We start from the raw sequence: 25,342 nt of genomic DNA, 5'->3' as shown, positions 1-25,342 counted from the left end.
GACAATCTTTATGAATGTCCCAAAAATATATACAAAGTTGAAATATGGAGATACAAGGTTTTTGCCTGTCAATGACTACAATATATATACAGTATATATAAATACATATACAAAATATATATATATATATATATATATGTCAAAAAGAGGACTCCTGCACATCCAAAGACCCCGTAGGAGGTGCAAGTCTAGTCAGCAGGCATATAAACTGTGAAAAAAGGGATAGACCTTCCATAAGGAAGGGACTGCACACTCCACAGGGAACAGAGATGGACAACTTACTACTGCATTAAGTGATTTATTAGCACAACGCGTTTCGCTGCGAGCTTTGTCAGATGCAGGAGCACCTGACGAAGCTCACGGCGAAACGTGCTAATAAATCACTTCATGCAGTAGTAAGTTGTCCATCTCTGTTCCCTGGAGTGTGCAGTCCCTTCCTTATGGAAGGTCTATCCCTTTTTTTTTTTTACAGTATATATATGACAAAGTTAAATTAACACTGAGGATTTGACTGTTTATAGGAGCAGAGAAAACACAGCACAGTAAATCATGTGGAGTAAATGGAACTGTACTGTAGCTTTGGCCCTTTCTAACACATGCTATCTGTTAGACACGCCGTGTGACAGCCTACAACAGTATGAGGGCTCTATCCACCCATAGAGAATACATCCGCCTCAGCACTGGGAGGGTCATAATGAGCTCATCCCTCCATGACAGGCAACACACACATCACACTGCCTTCCAGGCACCGGAGAAAATAGAACCACAACAATAAGGTATCATGCTACTCTTCGATCTATGCATACAATAGACCGTTATCCTATACGGCGTAGAGGACGTCGGCCTTCCTTCTCATCTTTTGACCTATCTGGCATGAGAAACAAGAAGATTCACTGTTATCTATATCTCCTTTTTGGGATAACAATAAGGCTACTTTTGTTGTTATTCATGGCAACACAGTGTATTGTCATGAATAATCTGTGACCTTCATTTCCTCTGCACGCGCACACAAGCACACGCGCACGCAAGCACACATGCAGACGCACACACACACACACACACACACACACACACACACACACACACACACACACACACACACACACACACACACACACACACACACACACACACACACACACACACACACACACACACACACACACACACACACACACACACACACACACACACCTAAAGACTATCATCTGACATCCATTAGCAAAACAGCAATGTACACTTACTACACTCTATTTATTTCGCTAAATCCTCTGGAACAGATGTGGTTATACAATAAGGTGATGAAAGGAAGATTTGTGGTACATCATGACACCCAGTAGCTGTGTAATGTTGTCATGATCCCAATCCACTAAAATCCACTTGCTGAGGCCTGATTGCATAGACACTGTGGAGATAAAGTTGGCATTAGAGATAGCTATATGTAATGCAGCCTCTCAACAGCACCAGCTGATAGGAGGAGGGATCTAATGCTGAAGTATGTGTGAATCTAACAGCCAGGGAGATAGCGGGGTGTGAAGTGAATAGTGTAGTGCAGCTAGATCTTTAATCATGTAGGACAAGGTCTCTCGCTGACAAATAACAGATTTACAACAAAGTACATGACGCATCGAGCCACTTTTTTTTAAAGCGACACTGTACTACGATTAAGCACACTGTAAAAATCCTGAGCGTTCATTTAACTAATGAAGTGTACAAACATACATTCTCAGAGTTAAATGAACACTCAGGATCTTATACTGTGTATAAATTAGGCTTTAAGAGCATGTTGCCTCCACATCTGGAGCTGATAATGCTAGCATGATCTCAGAGGGAGAGTCTTGAATATTGACCAATTCTAACGTGTGTGTGTTGCTGGCGGGTCTCGATGACGATAACGCAGCACCTCGCGTCATGGACAGGCGGGACTGGTTCTCGTATCTCTCCCTCTATCAGTTTCAGAGACAGGGAGCGAATAGAGGACGACGGGGAGGAGGGTGCCACCCTGTCTGTATGCCACCTGCGGCAGGCCTGAGAGACATTATCAGGCACCCTTGCAATGAGCAACGGCTTACTCCAAAATTTTCTAAATAGAACACAAATGTACACTGTCTGACCGGCCCATACATTACATACAAAGCTCACAGTGAGGTTGTCTCGAGACACACAGAGGGAGACAGAGGAAGAGAGGGATGGGGAAAGAGAGATAAGAGAGAATGTAAGTCGAGAAAGAGATATACAGAGAGACTACTAATGAAACGGAGAGTGTGGGCAGACAGGCCAGGTGAGTCAGGAAGTGAAGATGATTAAAGACTTGTGTTACAGTAGATAACAGCACAGACAAACAATGTGTGTACAGGTTGTGTGTGTGTGTGTGTGTGTGTGTGTGTGTGTGTGTGTGTGTGTGTGTGTGTGTGTGTGTGTGTGTGTGTGTGTGTGTGTGTGTGTGTGGCTCCAAAATGTAACCAAAATCACAATGATCACAGAGTTGTAGGTGTGTTGGTGCGCCGGCTTGGTGTTATGGCCGGTTTATCCTTAGTTGCGTTCCGGAATTAGCCAATCTACAAGCACACAACGCGGCACGCTGTGATACGTTGTGAGCTTGGAGATCTGCTATTTTTGGCGCGCAACACCAGTACACAACCAAGTATTACTCTGGTTTTACAGCGGGGGACATTAGCTGGGGGGTTTTCAACGGTGACGTCATGGCGTTCACTGTCAGTTTTGGTGTATAAGAGTATACAAATGTAACCAAATAGACTCCTTGGAATTGTATTAACTAACTATAAGCACTATAGCTCTAGTCTCGCGTGGCCAGACTGTTGCCTCCCACAATTTACAAATGTTTCCGACATACAGTCTGGGACTCGGAAGCTCTGATCATGTGTAAGTGGAAAGCGGATGCCCCTCCCCTACCCACGTCCGTTTCAGCATTGTGCAGAGTCCGACTGGAATCAACGAATCTCATAAACATCGTTTATGTCTACTAGTGTCTTCTTTCACAGTTTTTTCGGCGTTAATTCCATGATACCTTTCTCAGTTTTCTGTGATAAACAATCCTCGCACAAATAACATGAATCTACCGCTCCTATGACTATGCTTCCGCCTCGGTTCTGTTTCCACTAGGACTACAGGTCCGCGGGCACCGCGTCGTGATTGGTCGAATGTCTTTCCGGTCTGAACAACTTCCGTTACACAGCTTTCGGGAAGTGGAGTTCCAGACTCTATATAGCATTCAGAGATTGTGGAATAGTAGTCTGGTGACGCGAGACTACTATAGCTCTGGATAAAGAAGATTGTAAATGTTAAAGTAATTTTCAGACTTTCTATTTAAGGGACATTCAAGCTTACTCTATAGTGAACTCTATAGAGAACTACATGAAACATTGGATTTCATTTCAATAAACATCACTTAGTAATAAGGAAGGCAGAATGAATAGTGAACATATATTAGATTAGATATTATACACATAGCTCTTGACGGGTTCACAATGACGGACCCAAACCCTAATGGACCCCTGAAATTGGTTCCGAGATCCAAGTGGAGCCGACGCACCCGGATAGCACCTTTCATTTTATGGACCTGACAAATCGAAAATGCTGTTCTAACACAGTCGGCGAGATGTGAGCTATACTCCATGCTGTAGCAGCCTACAATAAGAGCATCTGCATCTTTCACACCCACAGACAGCATACAAAGAACAACGATGTGTTATGTATTAGCTTGTCTGACACCTAGTTGGTCGAGTTGAGAGAGCAACTGCACGTAGCCAGTAACAGAACAGTCATTGCGGCGAGAGGCAAGCATGCAGCCAATACACAACAACGATCGCGCAACACAATGGAAAACGGCGGGGTGCTAGACCAGCACCAGTCGGGAAAAAAATAAAAATAAATAAATACCAGTCGATCGCAATAGTGTCCCCCCAACAGGGACATTCAGGCCCTTCTCCGGCACATATGACAGTCAATGACAGTAGAATAGACACAGTGGCAACCTAAGCCCAAGAAAAAATTAGAACCACACGCCCACCCCAGTGCCAACCTTTTCATAGCCTGAGACACAATACAACGACAATTACACTTCAGCCTCAGACAGACAGCCAATCAGATACCGGCAATACCCAAACATCCTGCACATGGGGCATACATACTGTATGGGTCCGTTCAGAGTTGAAGGCACTTAATCAACAGTTGTTGCAGAGGAACAAAAAAAACTGAAAATGGGAACATGTACCGAAACGAAATCTGAGGAACAGGCAAAGGTTATGTATTTTAACTCTCCCACATTAATCTACAATTATGCTTTTAGCGTCCCACAAACCTGGTGTCCTAACTGTTGCACTTAAAAAACCTGAAATTAAAGAAAAAAGGGGCTTAACCATCCAGATATTTTTTCCGCTAAACAGATTTGGCCCCATTATTAGGGATGGTTTCCTCCTCTCACCATTTTTGGATTCCTAAACCCACTCTCCCCTGCTGATGACAATAATCTGGTCTATTGTCTGTCTCCATAGCCTCCCACTCTCTCCATGTACTCCCCTCCACATCAGCACTGACTGAGCTCCCCCACATGCTTATGTCAGTGACCAGAGGGGTCAAACCACACTGTACACTAAGCACTGGGTAAGAAAATGCCCATTCACAAACAGGAGCCCAGTCATTCCCTCTGCCCACAGCTCTGACCATAATGAACATAGTGAATGGGCCTGGTTCTCTGTTACTGTAGAACCTTAAGTCAGACAAAAGACCACTGAGGTCTTGAAGATCACTAACAAAACAACTGATTAATCTTGGAAAGGACACAAGATCCTGTTTTGCTGCTGACTTGTGCAGTATAAAAATGGCCACTTAAAAAAACATGTAGTAGCATAAATAATGTAAGTATTTTGTTATTGATATACTTTTTAGAGAATGGAGCCGTCCAACATCTGTAAGATTAACCACATTAACCCTAGTGTCCCTATTTTGGGCATGTCATTCTAGGTGAACATACGGTAGGTCAAGATTTTTTAGGTAGGTGTATATATTTCATACAATTTATAAAAGTTATTTTCAAAAATATAATCGCTATTCATCACACAACGAAGTATATAGCCTAGTGCTTAAGTCCATAAACAAACACCAATTTGCAATAAGAACTGACAGTTGAAGCTTCTGGAGCAGACTGTTCAGCTCCAACTCCACAGGACAGTGACAGCTGTCTCGCTAGGCACCAGCTCTGCTCCCATTCCTTCCATCACATCACAGCACAGCACAGCACAGCACAGCACAGCACAGCACAGCACAGCACAGCACAAGGCCTGTCACAATTATTACATAATCGTCTAATAGCAGGAAATAGCAGATCTATAAGCTTATAGATCGGCTATTTCCACTATTAATGTTTATTTTTAAGTATACAGTAATTAAATATGTGTTATTTGTCATATCTGCCCTGTGCAACTTTTGTTTACGAAAACTAAAATCCAAACAGAAATGTCATTTTTATTCATAATGTTCCATACATTTTCAATGACAGAGACACAATTAAATCGTTAATCGCAATTATTTGAGTGATAATTAATCGTCAACTTAAATTTGTAATGGTGACAGCCCTACACAGCACAGCACAGCACAGCACAGCACAGCACAGCAGTCTTTACCCAGACTCAAACAATGGTAATGTATAGTGCCCCATAACCCATACATGTAATGTTTTGCTACTGACTGTTGTTCATAGAGATCACTGTAGAGACCCAGGAAGTGGGTTGAAAATTTCAACCTGCCACGGATTATATTCCTGTTGTTAAAGTTGACTTTTGAGCCGAATGGTGCTTTTTTTTACGAGGGGTGCTCAGTAACGTTGTGCTGCACATATCCATTCAGGTAGTTTTAGCACCTGTAAAGGCCATCGCCCTCTCTGCTGGTGCTAACATAGCACTTTTGAAAATGTGACTCCTGCCATTCCTCAGCATTGTGAGGAATCACCAAGAAATTACCTCAGTTCTCAGGCTCTTGTTTTACACTTCACCACAACTTGTTTTTCTCCTTCCAACTATCGCAGCCTTACTGTATTACAGTATTGACCATGACAAATCAATACATAGACAGTTATGTACATGTAGTTCTACAAGACATTGTAGAGTATGACAGGATAAATTGAATAGCTTAGCAGTGAAGCACGCATGCAAGTTTTTAAAGTTTAATTTACATCTAGTCCTTCCATGACTTACCACCACCTGTGGTACAGCGTCTACCTCTGTCTCCGCTGCATCTAGACCCTTGTACTGCTGCGGAGACTCAATGACCAGTTCCTTCTTTGGGGTTTTATTTGCCCTTCCTTGCATTGTCAACAGCTGTGGCAGGATATCTCCTCACTAGATCCCAAAGACAAGCGGACAGCCAGCATATCCAATGGAGAAAAGCCTTGCGCAGGAAAAAGTCAGGGAAGTTTCTCCTCCACACATACACTCTTACGCTAACAGCTCTCCCTCTACACACCGCTCTGGGCTCTGGGAGTCTGAAGAACGCCCGGGACTCACACCCAGGCTGGAGAGATGGCCCCTCCCACACTCAGCTGTACTGCCTAGGGGAGTAACACACAAACACACCGACGCACGCACGCACACACTCTACCAAAGTTATCTGACCCCTTGCCATCCACCTGCACACTGACACAGGCCTGACAAAAGGAAACTAAAAGAGACACATTCCTTAAGTATTACAGTCTGACCAGGGACTGTCCGCGCCTTCTGTAGCAGGACAGCTGGACTAAGAGCTGCCTTCCACTACAACATTGAGAACTGACTACAGAGGAGAATGAGAGGCAACAGATGAATACCTCAAGGCAGCTCAAGTATTTCTTCTGGAGAAGTAACACGAATAAGCCCTCTGTGAAACACCAGTATGGGTGGATCAGAGTTCATAGCGAGTGCCTCTGATACAACATGGACAGTTCTTAACCAAAATAATACCCCAACATACACCCCCATCTAAACTAAACTATTACATTCTGTATGCTAGATATCGTCGCTTTTGGGCAGAAACCTTTTATGTCCAAAACCGTTCGTTTTCAGGAAATGGAAAAATAACCTGTGTCCTGTGTTATTATTTAGTCACAAGTACGTAGTAGGTAGCCTTAGGGACCAATGGTTCCTCAGTCATGTGGCCCACTGGTCAGGAGCCTAGCTCCTGTTTCCTAAGCGTGAGGCAGCTTGATGTACAAGTACACCCCCTGGACATGACGCTAGTATGTCGCAGTCACAAGCTCTTGTTAATACTTTTCATTGGGTAAATATTTATAAAACCCATTTATACAACCCACCACAGACTTAACGCTTTCAACCTGGCGTCTCTATTTAGGGCATGTCATTTTAGGTGAAAATGTCCCATTTTTTTGGGCTATTTACGATACTTTTACGTGACACTGTCATACGGGAAGTATAAAATTGGTATAAAAAAAAAGATGAAATATGGAGATACAAGGTTTCTGCCCGACAGTGACGATATGTAATATATGATGTGTTGTGATTATATCTCCAGATATTCTCAACGTATGACTGTAGCTGTGGAATCTCACATAGTCTGTTTGTAATCACAGGGGTGAGGCGTGGGGAGAGATTAGACCTGACTCCTGTCTGCCCCCCCAGCCCCCCGGTTGTTGATCCATCTGCTGGAGGGGCATTCCAATGTGACGCAGCCCCAGCCAACCCACCTTGGAGTGGGCCTGACCCTCCGGATTCCTCCGTGGGCCAGAGCGGGGAGGATGTTATCTTTTCACGCCTGTGTCAGAGTTTAACGCCATGGGGGAGGGGCCAGGCTAACTTTACAGCTGCTCTCCTCCCACTGTCACCTGCATCTCCCCATCATCACAGTACAGTACCAAACTACCCCCCCCCCCCCTTACTCAAATACCCCTTATAGTCACAATATATACAGCAAAATCCTGGAAAAATTTACCCTTACAAGTCCATTTAAATTCCTCCTAAGATTCTATTGAAGGCATGGAGAAAACACTGGGACTGGGTCGGGGAGCCTTAACGATCATGACAGGTTCCACAGTGGAATGTCTTACAATTCAGAAATCTTCCTAAGGGCAGATACGCCAGTTCTCCCAGGGCTTAAAGTAGCAGGGGATGAGTCATCACCCACTTCCTGTGTCTGATAAGAGCTGTCTTCCCTGTCGCTTCGCTACAACAGATAGCTGACGATGAGTGAGAAACGTTGATAGGTTTTTGAGTTGGAATACCATCGTCACAGCTACACTATACGAGGCAGGTGTTTTCCTGGGAAAGAGACTGCCCTAGATAGCTCGACGTGTGTCAGCTTCACGTCTTGCTATTTCGACCCGTGTGTCATCGCCTGTTTATCTGCACTGATTGGACGTGCACTCAAATAGTGGAGTGCACACTTGTGTTAGCACAATATACACTAGTACTCCTACTCAACAACAATCATGAGACCAATTTTTATCCAACATTCTTCTTAACACCCACTTTGTTTACTGAACGAGTGAACGTCCATCTTCGTGGACAGGGGAAGTTTATATGACTTAAGGTATTGCTATTTACCCCTGCTACTGTATATAATAGACAACATCTCTAAAAAAAAAAACATCTCTAAAAGTCATTTAAATTTATAACCATTATATACTGCAGAAGATAATCTAGATATTCTATTAATTTTTTGTAGGTTTATACTGACACTAAAGTAAACCATAATTTGAGTGGTCTGGTACCATCAATGGTGTAACCTAATTGCACATATTTTTTTTTATGTTACAGTAGGTGACGCACAGAGAACAATGGCACATTAACTGTGTTATAGCTGTCTAACTTTGATCATGGAAGCCTAATGTGTTTGAACAGAAACAGGAGGAGCTACTGGCTTCCTCTCCCAGGCAGTTCCTATCTCTAGCAATAAGAGATAACTTCAAAGAGACTTCCTCTTATGCACTGCAGCCATGCTACTGTATTCCCAGATGACTGACAGCTACTTGAAAGTACACAAAGCTGCCTTCATAGTCAAGCCAGTGTGCTCAAGTGTTATTCCTCTCTCCACTAACATAGTATTTAGAAAATGTGATGCTAGATCTTTCCACTGGTACCACTACAAATAAAGTGTTTTAGGCAGGGTGTCAATCCCACAGGATGGTTTAACTGGCAGAGGAACCACTGCTATTGAGGAAAGAGAGATCTGCTCAAACAAATGAAAATCTGCGAAGATTGTAAGCCAACCCCCTCTGCCTAACATAATAAGGCTGGCCAACAACATTGTCTCAGACCACAACCATGTCCTGAACGGTGAATACTAATTGTTACCATCAAACCTAGATTCAGGGTTTCACAATTTAACGGGGTTATACTGTCTCTCAACCCAGATAACTCTCCCATAGTCTTGAAATGCTAATTTGTAATGTTGAATGGTAAAGAAATGGTAAATGGTGCATTTATATAGCACTCTTATCCAAAGCGCATTACAGTACATAGATTGTGCATTACATTCACCCATCCATTCACCCATTCACACAAACCGATGCAGGTTGAGGAAGGATGCAGGTTGAGTTCGCAGCTCTGAACTCACCAAAATCCGTACTTGGCTTACCGATTACAAACTGTCACTACACCTTGTTAAAACATTTTTTTTTTGGGGGGGAACAAACATTCCCTCCGTAAGATAAAGGTAAATGATTTCAAGGTCAAAGTCGATGACACAGTAATCTCTAGCAAGGAAGAGATTACCTATTTGGGCTGTATTCTTGACAAATACCTGACAGGTGAAAGCATGGCAACAGGCTGGACATATGTTTTATTTTCTGCTGCTTTTCAGCACTTCTGGTGAATAGACACGGTTTTACAATTGTGTGACTCTGCATCAGAAAAAAAAGTACAAAACGTGATTAAAAGATATAAATAGTGGAAGTACTTCTGTGGCAAACTGGCAGTGTGCACAAGGCATTTCCGAGATTAGCCCTGGACACACAGACAAGCAGACAAACAAGCAGACACGCAGACAGACAGAACCTCTTCTAGATGGCTAACCTCTGAGGAGCCACATCGTAACAATATGGATAATGATTAAATAAGACTGCTAAACCTGTTAAAAAGCCTTTCAAAAGGAACCTAGCAAGTTCACACTTTTGGCGTGACGAGGAAGTTGTTGTAAACTCTAAAACCAGACTTCACACAACCACATCTCAGAAAGACAGAGCAAACACATCCGTTTCCTTCTGCATTATTAAATGTGTTACATACTTATTTGCAAATGCTGATGACTTCTACTGTTGTGCCTTTTGGTTCAGCAGCACAGACTGAAGACTTTTGAGATGAGTTTGTTTATGGTTATGTCTGAGTCAGAGTGATGTGGACATGGTCCTGCCTATACATGGGCGTATCGGGTTTGTTTATGGTTACGTCTGAACAATTTCAGACTTGATCTGACAATTGTCATCAATTTCAATCTGCTTTTAGCAAAATCCTAACTGATGGTATTGCACAGACAGAAAACACAGCCAGGAGGAGGGTTTTTATGTTAATTGAATGCACATTATCCTTCTTTCTCATTAAGGATCTGCTTTATATGGTCTTGTTGTCTACATTCATTTCAGATTCTTATTGGATTCTACCCACCAAATTAACTAATGAGTAACTGTATTTTTGGATAATATTTAAGATGTTCAAATGATTTGAGTCATTGCCGTCTTTATAGTTCAATAGACGTCATTACCACTATAAGCAGAGCATTTTCCTCATACTGTAATGATTAATCTCTCCATATTGATGTCATAACAAGCAGGGCTTGATGCCACGTCAAGCAGATGAAGCCCATCCAGCCTGCCACCTCCCACACGCCCAGCCAGCATCCACCCCAGGCCTGTACAATACTACTATTGGGCCGGTCAATTGCATAACAAGGGCTTGATGCAATCACTGAGCCTTCCCTGCATGATCCAGAGGAAAACAGGGTGTAACCTGGAATGTAATGAAAACATGCAGACCCTCCCTCGTCATCGCACATGTACTGTAGTAGCACAAGCTCCAGGACCCACCACCCAGTGGCCTGTGATTCCCACGGTACATTTGTTTTCAACCCTTTTCATTTCAAGGTCCATTACTAATTCGGCATTTGAGCCACGGACCACCGTTTGATGAGATTTAGACTCTCAGACCCAAAACTTGGAACATTTTGTTATCGTTGGACACGATTGTGTCCACAATTCCATGCTGTATTGATGTTGGTACCATAGGAGAGATAACAGGCAAACGTTGATAAAAATAACAATTCTTTAAATAAGTAATGCAGATGTTTAACAATAATTTTACTCTAGAGAGTATAAAATGAAACCAAATGGTTTGGTTTCTTTTTACACTCTCAAGAGTTAAAGATCTACCTAATAAGGGTCCATTTGGTTGATTGATGTACTTTATTTAGTAAGACATGAGAACAACAGTACATGGAAGTACAAATTCACAATACAAGGTCTACTAAACTGGTTACCAACGCTCCATCAATACGCTGGGAACCACCTGGAACCCCCTCAAGGACCACTGGTGGTCCCCGTACCACTGGTTGAGAACCACTGCCACAGTGAGATGTTACCCTTGAGATAAAGACAATCATAATTGAGAATAACAGGGTGCAAAAATGAAGCCAGGAGACTGTCGTCTCAATGCAGCACGATCACCAGATTCAGGATGAGTCACTTTATTCCCGAAAAGCAGTAATCTATACAGGAAGTTGTCATGGCACCATTGGTGCAGGAACAACTGGAAACACATGGGACACATGGAAGACGTAACCGTTACATACTAGGGAACACGGGACCAACTGAGTACTGACACACACATGCAGTCACAAATATTGTTAGGAGGGCTGTTAGTAGCTTACTCTCCATAGCTTAACCCATTAAGACCCCCAGAAAAGCAAAGATTTGAGTTACAAATGTTCGCTTAAAAAATAAATATATTCAAAGATTTGCACAAATTGTCAAGATTTTTTTATTTTATTGTAGATCTACAAGTTCATAGTGCGGCACTCAGTGCCACGCTGAGCATGTGTATCTGCTGTTTTTCAATAGCCAAAGAAATCTAAAATGACATGCGTTCCCGGTCTTAAAGGGTTAAAGGACTATACCATCGTCAATACATGTTATTGTCTATTCATGACTTTGTCCATAGGCTTATATCGTACATAAACATAGACCATAGGCTATTTCCATTAATTGCATTATTTTTTGATTTCATGTTTACAAATGAATGAAAACTCCTATTGTTACACGCCTATTTTCTCCTTGATCATGATCCTTGCGTATTATAGTTATTATAGTTATATTTTCAATGAGCCAACAGCTCATTGAAAATGGTTTTGCCTTTGCCAACACAGCACTATTTTTCAGATTTTTAAATCAACCTTAAAAATACATTAAAACGCAATGATAACATAACTTTGACCAAAATGCATGGTGCTCAGACATTTGCTGCGTTGGATTATCTATCTGAAGCAAGTCTCTTCAAGTTGGTTTTCATACTGTAGTGAAACGAATGGAATCATGGCTTCCTTGAAAATCTAAAACTACTTTGGAGAGTATACAGTACTATGAGTTGCAGTTAATGGGCTACACCTGCCCGGCCACCAATACAGCATGGCTCTTGATAATAATCAGTCAGATTAGAAAAAAATACTATTTTTATATGCTACAGTAATCTACTGATAAATGCTTACATTGAATAACTTAAATTGAGAAAAAACTACTCTGAACAAGTGCTGGGGATAATGGTCCTGTGTCTAAATCAGCAAAGGAAGGAGGAAAACATTCTCAAGGTTCCTGTGTGGAACCCTCCCTCGAGCAATATAGGATGACTGAGATGCCTAACAAAGTAGGAAACAATTATGGAAGGAACAACAATACTTAAGCTGAGCAAAGTATGCCTTTTAGCTGCCTTAAGGCAATAACACTAAAACAAGGGGGGACAGGGAGCAATCTCATCACTTTCTCCTGCAGAAATCATGTTTTTTCATGCAAATGTATGTAGATTTATAGCTTGTTTGCCAAAGATAACTGATTTTCTGCCATGTCATGTTTTTCGGCTGTAAATCGGTTAGTTTGAGCAAGCAACATGGGTGTACAATGAAGTATAATACCTTATGTGTAGCAGATCTACAAACTAGTAGATCTATAAGATCTACAAGCTCACAACGCTTTGATGTGTTGTAAGCTTGAAGATTGGCTATTTTTCAACATCCAAGAGCTAATAATCAATAAATCTGACTTACAGGTAAGTGTGTGTCTTGACTCTTGAACAGTCAGTGGTAAATATAGAAAATTCTGTATGCAAATTCTGTATGCAAAAATGCAATAATATTAATCAATATTTATAATTGCAAACACTTACTGTAAATCAGACTATTCTGTCATTTCGGAGTCATTGAGATCACTTAGACAGTAAGGAAAGCAGATCTGTATTTGGCAAGGTTAACTGAATCTATTAAAAGGAGAGAACAATGTGTCTTGATTTTCAGTGATGCTATGCAGGCCTGGTTTTACTGAATGCACTCCGAACACATTGACAACCGCACAATTGACTCATTAGACATGATTCAATTCTAGCAAAAAACATTAAGGTCTCTGTTAAGAGGCATTACTCCTGAAAACAATCAGCTGATAAAATCAACTTTCATCCTGGACCAAACTGACATCACTACACACTTCTTCATTCCTGGAAACAACATTCCATTGATAAGACTGGAGCACACATTAGTTTTTACGTGACGGTATTGCTCTTGGCCTCAAACGTTTCTTGGAAATATAGGAAGGAAGCTTTGCCCCCCTGTGTAAACGTACAAAACATGAAGATCATTAAAACGTATAATGGCTTCTCAGGCATTGTGTGAAAATGGGCAGCAAGTGATAGCCAGCATGTGTAAAAGGATGAGGGGTATTCAGCTCCTCGATTGCGCTGACGTTTGTTCCTGAAAGGCATGTACAACCAGCCCCCCCAGCCGCCAGAGGAGCGTGAGATATGTTTCCATGAGGAAGGAAAAGGGTGCGCTGGTGTAATCAGAGTGAGTGGAATAACAGAACCTTAAAACAGACCAAAACAGACCACCTAATGACTAACAGTAGGAACAGAGACGGCACATCAACCTCCCACCGCCTGCCCTGCATGGGGGTGTGTGTGTGTGTGCGTGCGTGTGTGCGTGTGTGTGTGCGTGTGTGCGTGTGTGTGTGTGTGTGTGTGTGTGTGTGTGTGTGTGTGTGTGTGTAATGTATACTGTGTGTATACACATGCTTTATGTGTGTGGCCTCTAACCCCATCAACCCTGCTTGAAATTCCCACAGACGAGATAATGACGCCGGTATGAATCCTGTAGTGAAAAGGTCACCAGTGTATGGTTCATTTCTGTCTACAAAAAGACATAGTAAGATATAAAAAAAAGTGCTAATATTAATTCAATAGTTATTCTGTCCTATACTGGAATTTGTTGGCCACCCGCTACCGTATGATTTGAGATATTGTTGTAGACATCTTTTTCATCTTATCTTTTACAGTAGCTTATTGATTTCTGAGACTGCTAAATGCTGAGTGAGGATTAATTTGACCCGGTTAAGTGATGATTCCCATCTCTGAGCCAAGAGCGTCCGCCCTTGCCCTTGACCTACTTCCCTGCTTCTCAAACAGTCGCTGTCATCCCTGTCACCACAGTCAGTCAATCTGATGACTGTCACAACCCTGCTAGAAGAGGTGCAGCACAGCTACACCACCACACAGCCACTAAACAAACAAGACAGGGCAAGGCAAGCTGGTACGGAGCGCTAGAAGCACTGCCAACCCTGCCCGCTCGCAGATGAAGATCTCACAGTGCCCCCCCCCCCCCCCCCCCCCCCCCACACACACAGTGGCTTTACCCCATGCAGCACTTAGCAAGACATAAGACCTAACCCTCCCACTGCCCTATATTTGATGCATTCCCGCTTGCTCACTTTACCAAGCTCAAACAGATTTGCTTCTAAATCACATGAATTCATCATAATGGTCAAAACTAACACTGTTTATCATGCAGCTTTTGGGGGTATGAGCAAATAAAAGTCATCATTAAAACTTAATCTAGAAACAGAATGGGTGTGTTTCCTTCATAGAGGAAAGGGCTGTTCTGTGTGGACTGCAGGCAAGAATCCTGCAAATACATATTATTAACATGACTGCAGTATGAATCATTGATCAATATCATCATGTCCTTCCTGCATGGTGCTTTCATGTCCCATTTATATTTAAATGTGTAAGGTAGGACCATAGCGACAATGGGTTATAGAGTGACTGCTTGTCTCTATTGACAATAACATCTCTGACTTAAAAATCCACTTGGAGAAAGACCATTCAATACATTTCCAAAGAAAATTAAAAAACAAATCAATTGCATTGCTCAGTGCATGTCTGTGCACATAGGCATGTACAGTATAACAAATACTGTATATTGCGCGTGCAAAAACACACAAGCTACACAATTTTGCACACAGACAAACTTAACAAAACAATCATGCATATATATGTGCACTGCGCACACAGTATACAGTACACACACTCACGTGTGAACGAGCAGCACACATACTATAAACACACACGCACACCTTCAGTACTCTCGGCATTGGCCACGCACGGGATTCCCTCCGGCTCAGCGCTCGCTCGGCCTCAGATGGCCCGATGGGCTCGGCTGCACCCTTACAGACGTAGCCGCTACAGTTCCTCTCCAGGACAGTGCGCAGCCCCTCAAACACCACCGTACTGGTGGTACAACCCATCACTCCCCGGTCCAGTCAGGCTTCAGTCAGGAAAGCCTGCCAGTGACCCAGTTTCCTTGATCGGCTCCTGCTCCTCCAGCCTGGTCCATGATCTAACCTAAGACCCACGAACCTCCAGCCTCAGACTCAGGGAAGGTAGGTACCCGATATGTGGCTAAAGGGAGCCAGGGATGCGCCGAATCTACAGTAGGCGGGGAGCTGGAGGAATGCGCTCATCCAGCCACCACACTGACGAGCCTCACTGTAAAGCCCAGATCTGCCCTGGTCGATGGTCGCAGGAGTGCCTCAGTCAGCAGACGAGATAGAGCGAGTGAGTGAGTTAGAGAGAGCAGAGAGCGAGGGATGAGGAGGGGGGGATGAAGGATGCTGTGTGAGTTCTCTGCTGCAGCTTCAGCCAATGCTGAGCTTCCGACATGAAACAAGCTGCAGATGCAGCAAGCATCTGTCTCACACACCTTCTCTCTCCTATCTCTGTCATTCAGGACTCTTATTATACGACTATTGTTCTTTCCCTTTTCGCATTGTCTTGACTGCAAAAACACAGCAAAATCCTATGCTAATTTAACTCCTGAGAGTTTAAAAATGTAGCCATTTTTACACTCAATTAAATTAACACTCAGGATTTTGTGTTAGAGAAATTACACCTGTTAGAAACTAACACCTGTTTTTGTTCCATGACAGAGATTCTTATGTATGAGGCATACAGTACCAAAACTAAGGTCATGTCCATGAGCAGAAATAAATCAATTTAATCTCTTAACTATTTTTAGAAATAAGCAGGTGTCCTCACCTGACCATTTCTGCTCTACAGAAAGCAATGTGTAATAAAGCAAAGCTAATGTGATTGAGATAATCTGAATAAATATGAAATAAATGGGGTGTAATAATGCCATCCTTATATCCAGAGGGAGCTCCAGAGACCTTTTCCACAGTCAGGCGAACAACAGTATGGCTGACTGCTTATTTAGTTCAACTGAGAAGCCAGCAAGTGAATGAATAACAGAGCAACATGGGTTCAAACATGCAGCAGCCTGTCTTATATAGCAATATAATTATGTCACAAGTTTAAAACAGAAATATCAGGCCTAATTAAAAACATCTAATTCTAGTATAATGCTAGCTGACTAATACTGTACATTTATGACCTCACTGCATGGAGAACTGAAATGTAAAAAGAAGTACAAACAGTAGCTTTGAGTTTGATTGAGGTACAGTATGTGAAATATCCAAATATGGTGGTAAACCCCAAAGGACTGACTTGAGCCTCAAAGACATCTCTGTTTACAAAATATATCAAGTACATGGGAGGATTTATGCCTTGATAACAACCGGGAGAGTTCTAATTTCTATAAAAGATTATCAGCTTGCTGAGCACAACATGCCGTACTCGCCGTTCTAAGTACAGTACACACACAGATATAATCAGGAGGATGACTAAATCTGATCATACAGAGACTTCTGAAAGGTCAGAATGATTCAGCCCCAAGCTTGACCTTTGATTAAAATGTCTCCCAAAGTGATCAAGAACAGAAAAGCAGCAGAAAAGAATCAAGGCTGGAAAACAGTAACCCCCCATTAAAGGATCTACACCATGAATTTAAAAAATAATAATAATATTTAATATCATATTGTTTATGTCCCTCAAACGTTTTTCAAAAGGTTTGAGCCTAAATCAAGCCTCAGATATATTCATTCCAACTAACTTCTCCCTGGCTTATAAAGCACTTTCACCTGAAATACCACATTGTCCTGTTTGGCACGGGGCGCTATTGAGCCAGTTTGTATGCATGTTATCTCCTGGTTCTGTGTGGAAAAAGTACAAAAACAAAAAATATATATATATACATATATATATATATATATATATTTTTTTTTTTTTTTTGTTGGAACTGAAAAACGGGAGGGATTGTACCCTGACGTGAGTGACGTCACGTCAGGGTGTAAATCAGTTTGGCCTGTTTTGAGACCAATTTACAGAAAACCTCAGATTTGCTGTGAAAGCCTGAGTGTTCAACCTGGGGTATTTTTGGGGATAGAAGAGAGGTAGGGGAGACCAAAAACACACAAAAAAGTAGAAAAAGTTAAAATTCATGGTGTAGACCCTTTAAAATGATTGGGAAATGTGTTTCAATTATTTATTATTACTATGAAATAAATTGTATTGCTATTTATTGCCATTTTGTCTTGTTAACAGTAGTACAGGTAGTACAGTCAAAAGTTATGCTAAAAGGATAATGCAAAATACCTCAGGGGCAGGGGCTTATTTTCATTGTGGTCCATCGTACTCAATTCATCAGTAAGGAATACAATACATACTGTACATATAATACAAACATACAATACATCGGTAAAAGCTCAGCAGCAACAAAAGGCATATTTACAGAAAAAGGAGGGGTGGGGGCGGAGGGCAGAGGATGCTACTACCGAGGTGTAAGACTGTGGTCTTGTTGGCAAAAGCAGACAGTCTCATCCACATCCTCCACATATACCCGTAATAGTCATAACACATGGCCAAATACAATAGACTGTTGTTAATCACAGACAGTTTTAACAACAGTGTTGCACACAAACACAAAAACACAGTGCATAGCTGTTAACTCGAAGTCCAGTATAACCTGGAAATCCCTCATTGGGACGAAATACACACAGAGAGAGAGAGAGAAAGAGAAACTGAAAGGAATAGTTAAATTAATACAATAGGACGTGGTTCTACAACACGTCCCTGTGGCAGCATACCTCCGGTATGACGCAGTGTAACCTGCAGGGACTGGCTATGTCTCACGTCCTCATTACGAGGAAAGGGGAGGACAGGCAGAGAAACAGGACATTGTCCATCTCTGTTTATTTCTGCTCGTCTATGTGCTTCCTGTAGCTGTGGGTGACACACACGAAGACATGTTCAGACAGGCACACTTACACGCACATCCGACTATTTAAGTCACTGTGCTGACTGATGCATGATGTTGCCCTTTAAGCATTGATACAGACTATAAAATGAACAGATGTTACGCATATATTCCATAATATATTGATGTCTATTGATGGACAGTACATTGATGTCCAAAGGCCATAGCTTGTCAACTGGGAACTGGTATGGGCTCACGTTTCATCATGTTCAGTCACACTAAAGACACAGAGGGGCATTGATTGAGACACAAACATACCACATTTGCAGAATGTGAAGTGCTTTCACAGGTCACGCTCGACACGCTGGTGCATTAAACTCCTATTTGCTTGCATGCATGCCTGTATCCTGCGTCTCTGTTAATATTTCAGCAGTGCTTGACACACTGAACTACATTTGTTTGGGGCGAGGAGATTAGCTGCAGAAGCAAGCAGCCGAGCCCATGGATGAGGGGATTCACTGATAGAGAAAGAACGTGAGAGACCAGAGGCAGAGAGAAGACTTTGATTACACCCATTGATCTGTTGGGAGAGTGTCCTTTCACATTTATCCCGCTGATCCACTCCTCCCATTCCCCAGTTACTGCAGAGGGCTTTTAGGCTTAACATATGGAATAACGAGAAGTAATCTGCCGTAAAACTGCAAAGTCAGATATCCCACATAGAAGTGAATTAAGATTCTTCTTTGGCGTTTGTTGCTGCTTTGGGGGTCTAATAGCCCATGGACGTGCCGTTTGATTTTACCCTATACATTCTCGAATGTATATATTTTATTTAACAAGCTAAGCTTGTGTGCTTTCTCTGGCTTTCTCTTCAGTGGCCAAGAGAAGACTTCCTAAAGCTACACAATCCATTGAGGCATTGCAGAGAACACAAACCTCTTTGTCCTCTCAAGCAATGTTTTATATCTTTTGGGAAAGACAAGCTGTCAGTTATTACTGAGAGAGCACCAACATAAATAACAGCAAGCCTAAACGGACAATGATTCATGGCTACAGGCAGACATTGTCTGAAGTGTCCCAGCTGGTGAAGATAAATCTACTGCCTCAAAGACACTGGATTCTTCTTCACGCGCATGCTAGGGCATGTCGGCAACAATGCAATGACACGCTCTCTGGCAATGCCACAGTGAACGCAATATCTGACATTTCCAAACGCGGAATCCTCTGTGATGTTGTCTTGTCAAATTAAATGACAAGACAAGACATTCCCCAAGAAAGAATGGGCCATAAAATGTAAAACATTGTAAGAAGACCTGAAACAAGAATGAATCACACGGCAAATAATTCTACATGTTGTACAATGTTGGTGAGCCGAGCGTGCCAAAAACCTATTAAATATGTAAGGAGAGCGAGCAGACCGTAGCACCTACTGCTGGTTATCTGCATTCTGCAGAGAGGGGATCCTATTGACCAATCACTGCGCCTGAGATAAGAATGCCCTCTGAGAGGGTTCCCCCAGGAGATGGACTGGCTGGCTGCAAAGTCAAACCATTAGACCCCGACTTCTGCAGCACTGTACAATAAAGGCTCTGAGCACCTGACAATCTGCTGAAATGAGGTGTGTGTCTATGCATGTACTGTACTGGACCCCAGGAAGAGTAGTCTTCACTGTGGTGAGACTAATGGGGATCCGTAATAGACAAACAATAAACTGTGCTACAGACATATATATTATAAGTAATGAATTATTCAGGTCAGGAATGAAGACTGCCGAGTCATCTTGGTACAGCGAGGAGGAGGGCTCATTCTACTGCCCCAGTGTCCCAGTCTCCAGCAGCACAGTCAGCTAACAGACTCATTACGATGAATGCAAACCAGACACAAATAATCCCCTTAGAAATAGTGGAGTTGACTGTCGACACACAGGTCATACCTTGTCTCAGGTTAACCCCATATTTCTGTCCCCACCAGTAATGTAACGTTAGAGGTATGCAGGTGAAAACAGCTACTGTACAGTGTCAGGTTACACTGGCCATTAAACTGGTATGGAGTTGGATGTAGCACCTCCACTAATTGAGAGTTGGAGCCTGAGAAAAATCCAAAGGGAGAATGATTGGACTTCATGTAAGGGTGCAACAGTCAATGACACTAATCAATTTAATCAATTCTAAAAAATAGTTAAGTTAAGTTAAAATAGCAGATCTACAGTCTTGTTGATCAGCTATTTGTGCGACACCATTGTACAACAAAGTATAAAACAGGGCTTAAGTTGTTAATAAAAAAGCTATTTGAAATTTTCCGTGTTCATTCATTGATATCTAAAACATACAATTATTATTTAAAAACAAATCCACTTTTTGGAGTAATCGGAAAAGTAATTGATAGAATAACTGCTAAGAAAATAATAAATAGTTGCAACCCTAATTTAAAATGGTACAATACGGGCCAAGACACAGCATGAGTGAAGTCTATCTGTGGATGTGCGAGTGTGGGCATCCTGTAGGGGACGTGGAGGCTCCATTGGCCCACACACTGCTCTGCTCTGCTGCACTACACAGCTGCTGCCCAGCAGATAAGACACAGTCTGCGACACAGCTGGACTTATAAAGCAGCATGTTTTAATGCAACATGGATTACTACACTAACATTCTGAGTGTTTACGGGTCCATGTGGTTCCATTTGTACACTCCGAGTTCGAGTTAAACGAACAAACACCGCAACTTGGTTACAGTTTACCTGTGTCCAGTGGTGGCCATCTTTTTTTGGCACATGTAAAATGGTAAAATGTTACTGCACAAAATATCCTGGAAGTTTTTAATCCTCACAGCTTTCAATTAACCATTTAGCCATCTATGTACTGCTGGTTTTCAATCAATTAACCAGACGTTTGTTTTGGCTCAAGTCAGAACCAGACCAGACCTACAGCAGGCGACTTCACTTAATCACTTCTGGATATAATAGACAGAAATGTAAGAAAAGTCTACGATGATGTCATACAGCAAGGATTAGGATTCACTACAAATGTAATCTGGATCAATGCTACTCTGAAGCCCTCTGACCGAGGCCAAGCAGCAAGTGCACGACCGTAGAACCGCTGCTCTTCTCCACCTGGGGACACTGGCCACAGGCAGCAGCATCTGGCGATTGTGTCACTGGCCTGCAATAGCCCCTGATGGCTCCCCTTGAAGTGATATAGCAACATCAAGCTGCTAGCAGCGAAGCGGGCGGGACCTAATTAAAAACATCAAAGCCAGCACATGTGGTCAGAGATTGGTCAGTCCGGGTTTCCCCCTCCTCACAGTGGAAAGAATACGCGATACCATAAAACAACAAGGCCATAAACGCCCCACCATGGTTCAGAAGAGGAGGGGGATATCAGGACGAGTTGGCATTTCATCTGAGGAGAATCATCTGAGGTCAAGTCCAAAACTGGCTTCGTTTCAATGCCCAGGGTTCGCTGTGGGCCCCTGCAGGAAGAAGTGCGTGTGTATGTGTGTACATGGGTAGGCCACAGTATGGTGGACAACACACCAGTGACATCAACCCCCCACATCGAACGGTGCCAAAGGCTAGATGACACAGGTTGGCTCCCAGCTGGACATCTCTGGGGATGCGGAGAGGGAAGTGGCTGTTTCCTGCTGATGTGTGTGTTGCTGTTGTAACAAAGCCCCCCCCTGTCTCTTTCTGCCCACTTTCCTTAAAACTCATTTAAAACTGGTGAACCCCTGAGATATTTATATATTTATCACTTTAATGTCACCCCTCCCCCCACCCACCCAAGGCCACTTACACAAATGGAAGGGAAGACTCCTTGAGTTTAGGAAGACTCCTTGAGTTTAGGAAGACTCCTTGAGTTTAGGAAGACTCCTTGAGTTGAAACATAAGACAGAAGGCGCTCAAAAAGATGATAAGAGTGTACAGTATGTGTGTGCCAGAGTAAAGTAAAGACATAAAATACCTATCATGGCTTGTTTGCTGTCCGGCAGGAACCAGCTAACTCCATTTTTCCGCTTTTGCATTTTTTTCCATAAATCAGTGCTATTGAACACCCTTTACGTCTGTGTTGGTAAAACAATATTGAACCAATGAAAAGTATTAAAAAGCGCTTCTGACAAAACCAGCTAACTCCATTGGATCCTCAAACTTTCTGCTAAACCAGCTAATTCCAGCAAAGGGGGTGGAGTTAGTTGGTTTTGCTGACTCCAGGCTCCACCCCATTTTGACCTCCAACCTCATTGTGAGCTTAGAGGTCCATTCAGCTGTTATTATCAATGATGAACAAAACCTCCTAACTCCATTTTTGTTTTGTTTTTTTCATTTTCTGAAAAATGAACATTTTGGTTTCTGCCGGACTGCAGAGATATAAGGGTTCTTGATTTTGAGATGTTTAGGGGGTCCAATAGTTATAAATGTGGGAGGGCTAAACAGATACTACTGTTGGCCTGGAACCTAGAAAACTTGAACTTAAATTCCTCACACATTTTAGATGCCAATGTGTATCCATTACCATCCCAAAATAGAATACCTACAGCACACAGACCTTACACAACAGACAACAGAGCAGAGTCAAAGTTGACTTGTGGTCCCCTGAGGATATTCTCTACTACTGATTTTGAGAATTAACTACTACACAGATTTAACTGGAGTCTCTCATTGAGCCTCTCCTCCCTGAAGTTAACATCCAGGATAGCCTGTTCATCTTAAAATGGCACCAACACAAATATAAGGGGCCACATCCTCTTCCTGCTCCTCAGTATTTTGGGATAGTTTATTTATCCCAAGAGAAAAGAAAATGACCCATTTTCCTGAGGGGCACCGTTTCCTTTACTTTGTAGTGCAGCCACTGGGTGCTACCTAAATATGCTGTACAAAAGAATAATCACCAAGTAACTTTTACTTGGTGATATGTGTACTCTCTCTTTTTACTTAACCTGGTGGCCCAACCTAACCCCAATCTTAATTTAAGAATAAAATACTGAACTCTAAATCCACATCCCTTATCCTCCAAACGTTAACACCTAATGCCTAATCCTAACCTAAATCTTTTAATATTTGTAACCCTGACTCTAAACATCTTTTTAAACCATGCAAATACCCCTTTTCCTCACATGGCATTGTGGTCATTGTCATCTATACTGTCCTTGTGGGGACTTTTGGTGCCAAAAAGACAGTAGATGATACACACACGCAGTTATGTAAACATTAATACCCCCGTCTTCCAAAACACTGAAGCCTAATTTATGCTTCATCATCACACGATGTTGAAAATAACTGATGTATAAATTAGGCTTAAGAATCCACTTCTTCATCTGTATCTCTCACTTAATTCAGATCCTGCGCCCTGCGGTGGCAACTGCGGGATCAGTGTCTCATTAGAAAGTGCTACAACTCTTCAAGCAGTGCTCTTTCCATAATGCCTGCTGCAGCACTGGTCTGAAGCAGTGCCAAGCCTCAAGGGCCTGCAGCCACTCTCTGACCCGGTGCCAGCTGTGTTTGGATTGGCTCTCACAACACTCACATGCTCGGTTTCAAAACTGGGGATTCATGCAGTGATGCGGTTTAAAGAGGAGAAGAAAAAGGATACGAATTGTGTTTCGTTATTCTGTATTATGTCATGAATAATATAAATTAAAATAATTGCTAATGGCTAGCCTAAACAAACTATATGGGGATTACAAGATTTATCAATCGCAGTGCAACTTTTCCAATGTGTGGGGAATCTAATCTCAGCTTTCAATTAGAAAAGTACAGTAGAGCAGCCATGCACATCCACTCAGGTAATCACCTGCAGGACAACATGTTGAAGATTTGTAGATGATTGAAATCTTGATCTTGAAATAAACAGCAAATCTAACAATGTACAGATTATAATTTATCTCAGCTACCTTGATTTGAATATCAGATTATTTTGACGGCAAAACAGCACAAGAAAACAACCACAAAGAACATTTAAATATATAAATAAATGCAGACACAACTTTAAAGAAGTATTATTAAAGAAGTATTCAAGATATTTTTCTAATCTGAATGTCTGTGAAGCAATGAAGTCCATACAATCTCCTTGCCAACAAAACATCCAAAAACAAACTATTACTGCCACCTACAGGCACTGGAATACACTACACTCAGGCACAATTGATATATTTTCATACCACTTGAATGCATAAAAAGGTAATACATTAAGTTGAAGGATCTTCAGTTTGAAACCTTCAGTTTGATTACAGGCTACAACTAGATAGTAACAAAATGCTCCTGTTCATTAAAATAAATACTGGATTTTAACATCAAATGTATCATGATGCTGTATGAGACTACTGTGTACAGAGTAGCTCATGAGGCAAGACCTACACAATAAAATCCTGGGTGTGTACATTTATTTTAAATTAACACTTTTTTACTGTGTAGCTTTCACAATCGTCTTGCAACGATCTAACTGTGCTGGCTGTCAAGTCTCTTACCACAGCATACCACAGCTATTGTTTATCAAGGCCATGCCGTGTTAAAACAATCACTTCCAACAGCACAATCTTTGCACAGGAAGAAGTAGTGAGCGTATGTAAACTGTACTGTACAGGAGCCCTACTTTCAGTATTTACACAGCTCCAAAAACTCATTCAGTTTCACAAACAGTGTCAGAGGCCCAGACAACCCCAAAGCAATATTGGCCCCTTGATAACATTGAGATAGCCACAATGTTTACATCTAGCTGAGTGAGAATTCA

General features: G+C 42.1%; 1 protein-coding gene across 3 annotated transcripts in view; it reads right to left on the bottom strand.

The window, feature by feature from the left end:
- Positions 1 to 25,342, bottom strand: part of LOC311064976 (dedicator of cytokinesis protein 9) — a 96,048-nt gene that overhangs the window by 54,127 nt on the left and 16,579 nt on the right. Inside the window, exon 1 of one of the 3 annotated variants that reach the window (XM_084085074.1) lies at positions 6,213 to 6,480. The exons of the other annotated variants lie outside the window; for them this stretch is intronic. Within the exon in view, the coding sequence (XP_083941200.1) occupies positions 6,213 to 6,326 (114 nt within the window). The 5' untranslated portion in view covers positions 6,327 to 6,480. Of the gene's footprint in view, positions 1 to 6,212; positions 6,481 to 25,342 lie in introns of those variants that run through there. 3 annotated transcript variants of the gene reach the window in all.

Source organism: Gymnoscopelus microlampas (assembly GCF_963454915.1).
Source record: "Gymnoscopelus microlampas genome assembly, chromosome: 17".
NCBI classification, from domain to species: domain Eukaryota; kingdom Metazoa; phylum Chordata; class Actinopteri; order Myctophiformes; family Myctophidae; genus Gymnoscopelus; species Gymnoscopelus microlampas.
Note: the sequence above shows the minus strand (reverse complement) of the source record. Positions and strands in the feature narration are given on the sequence as shown.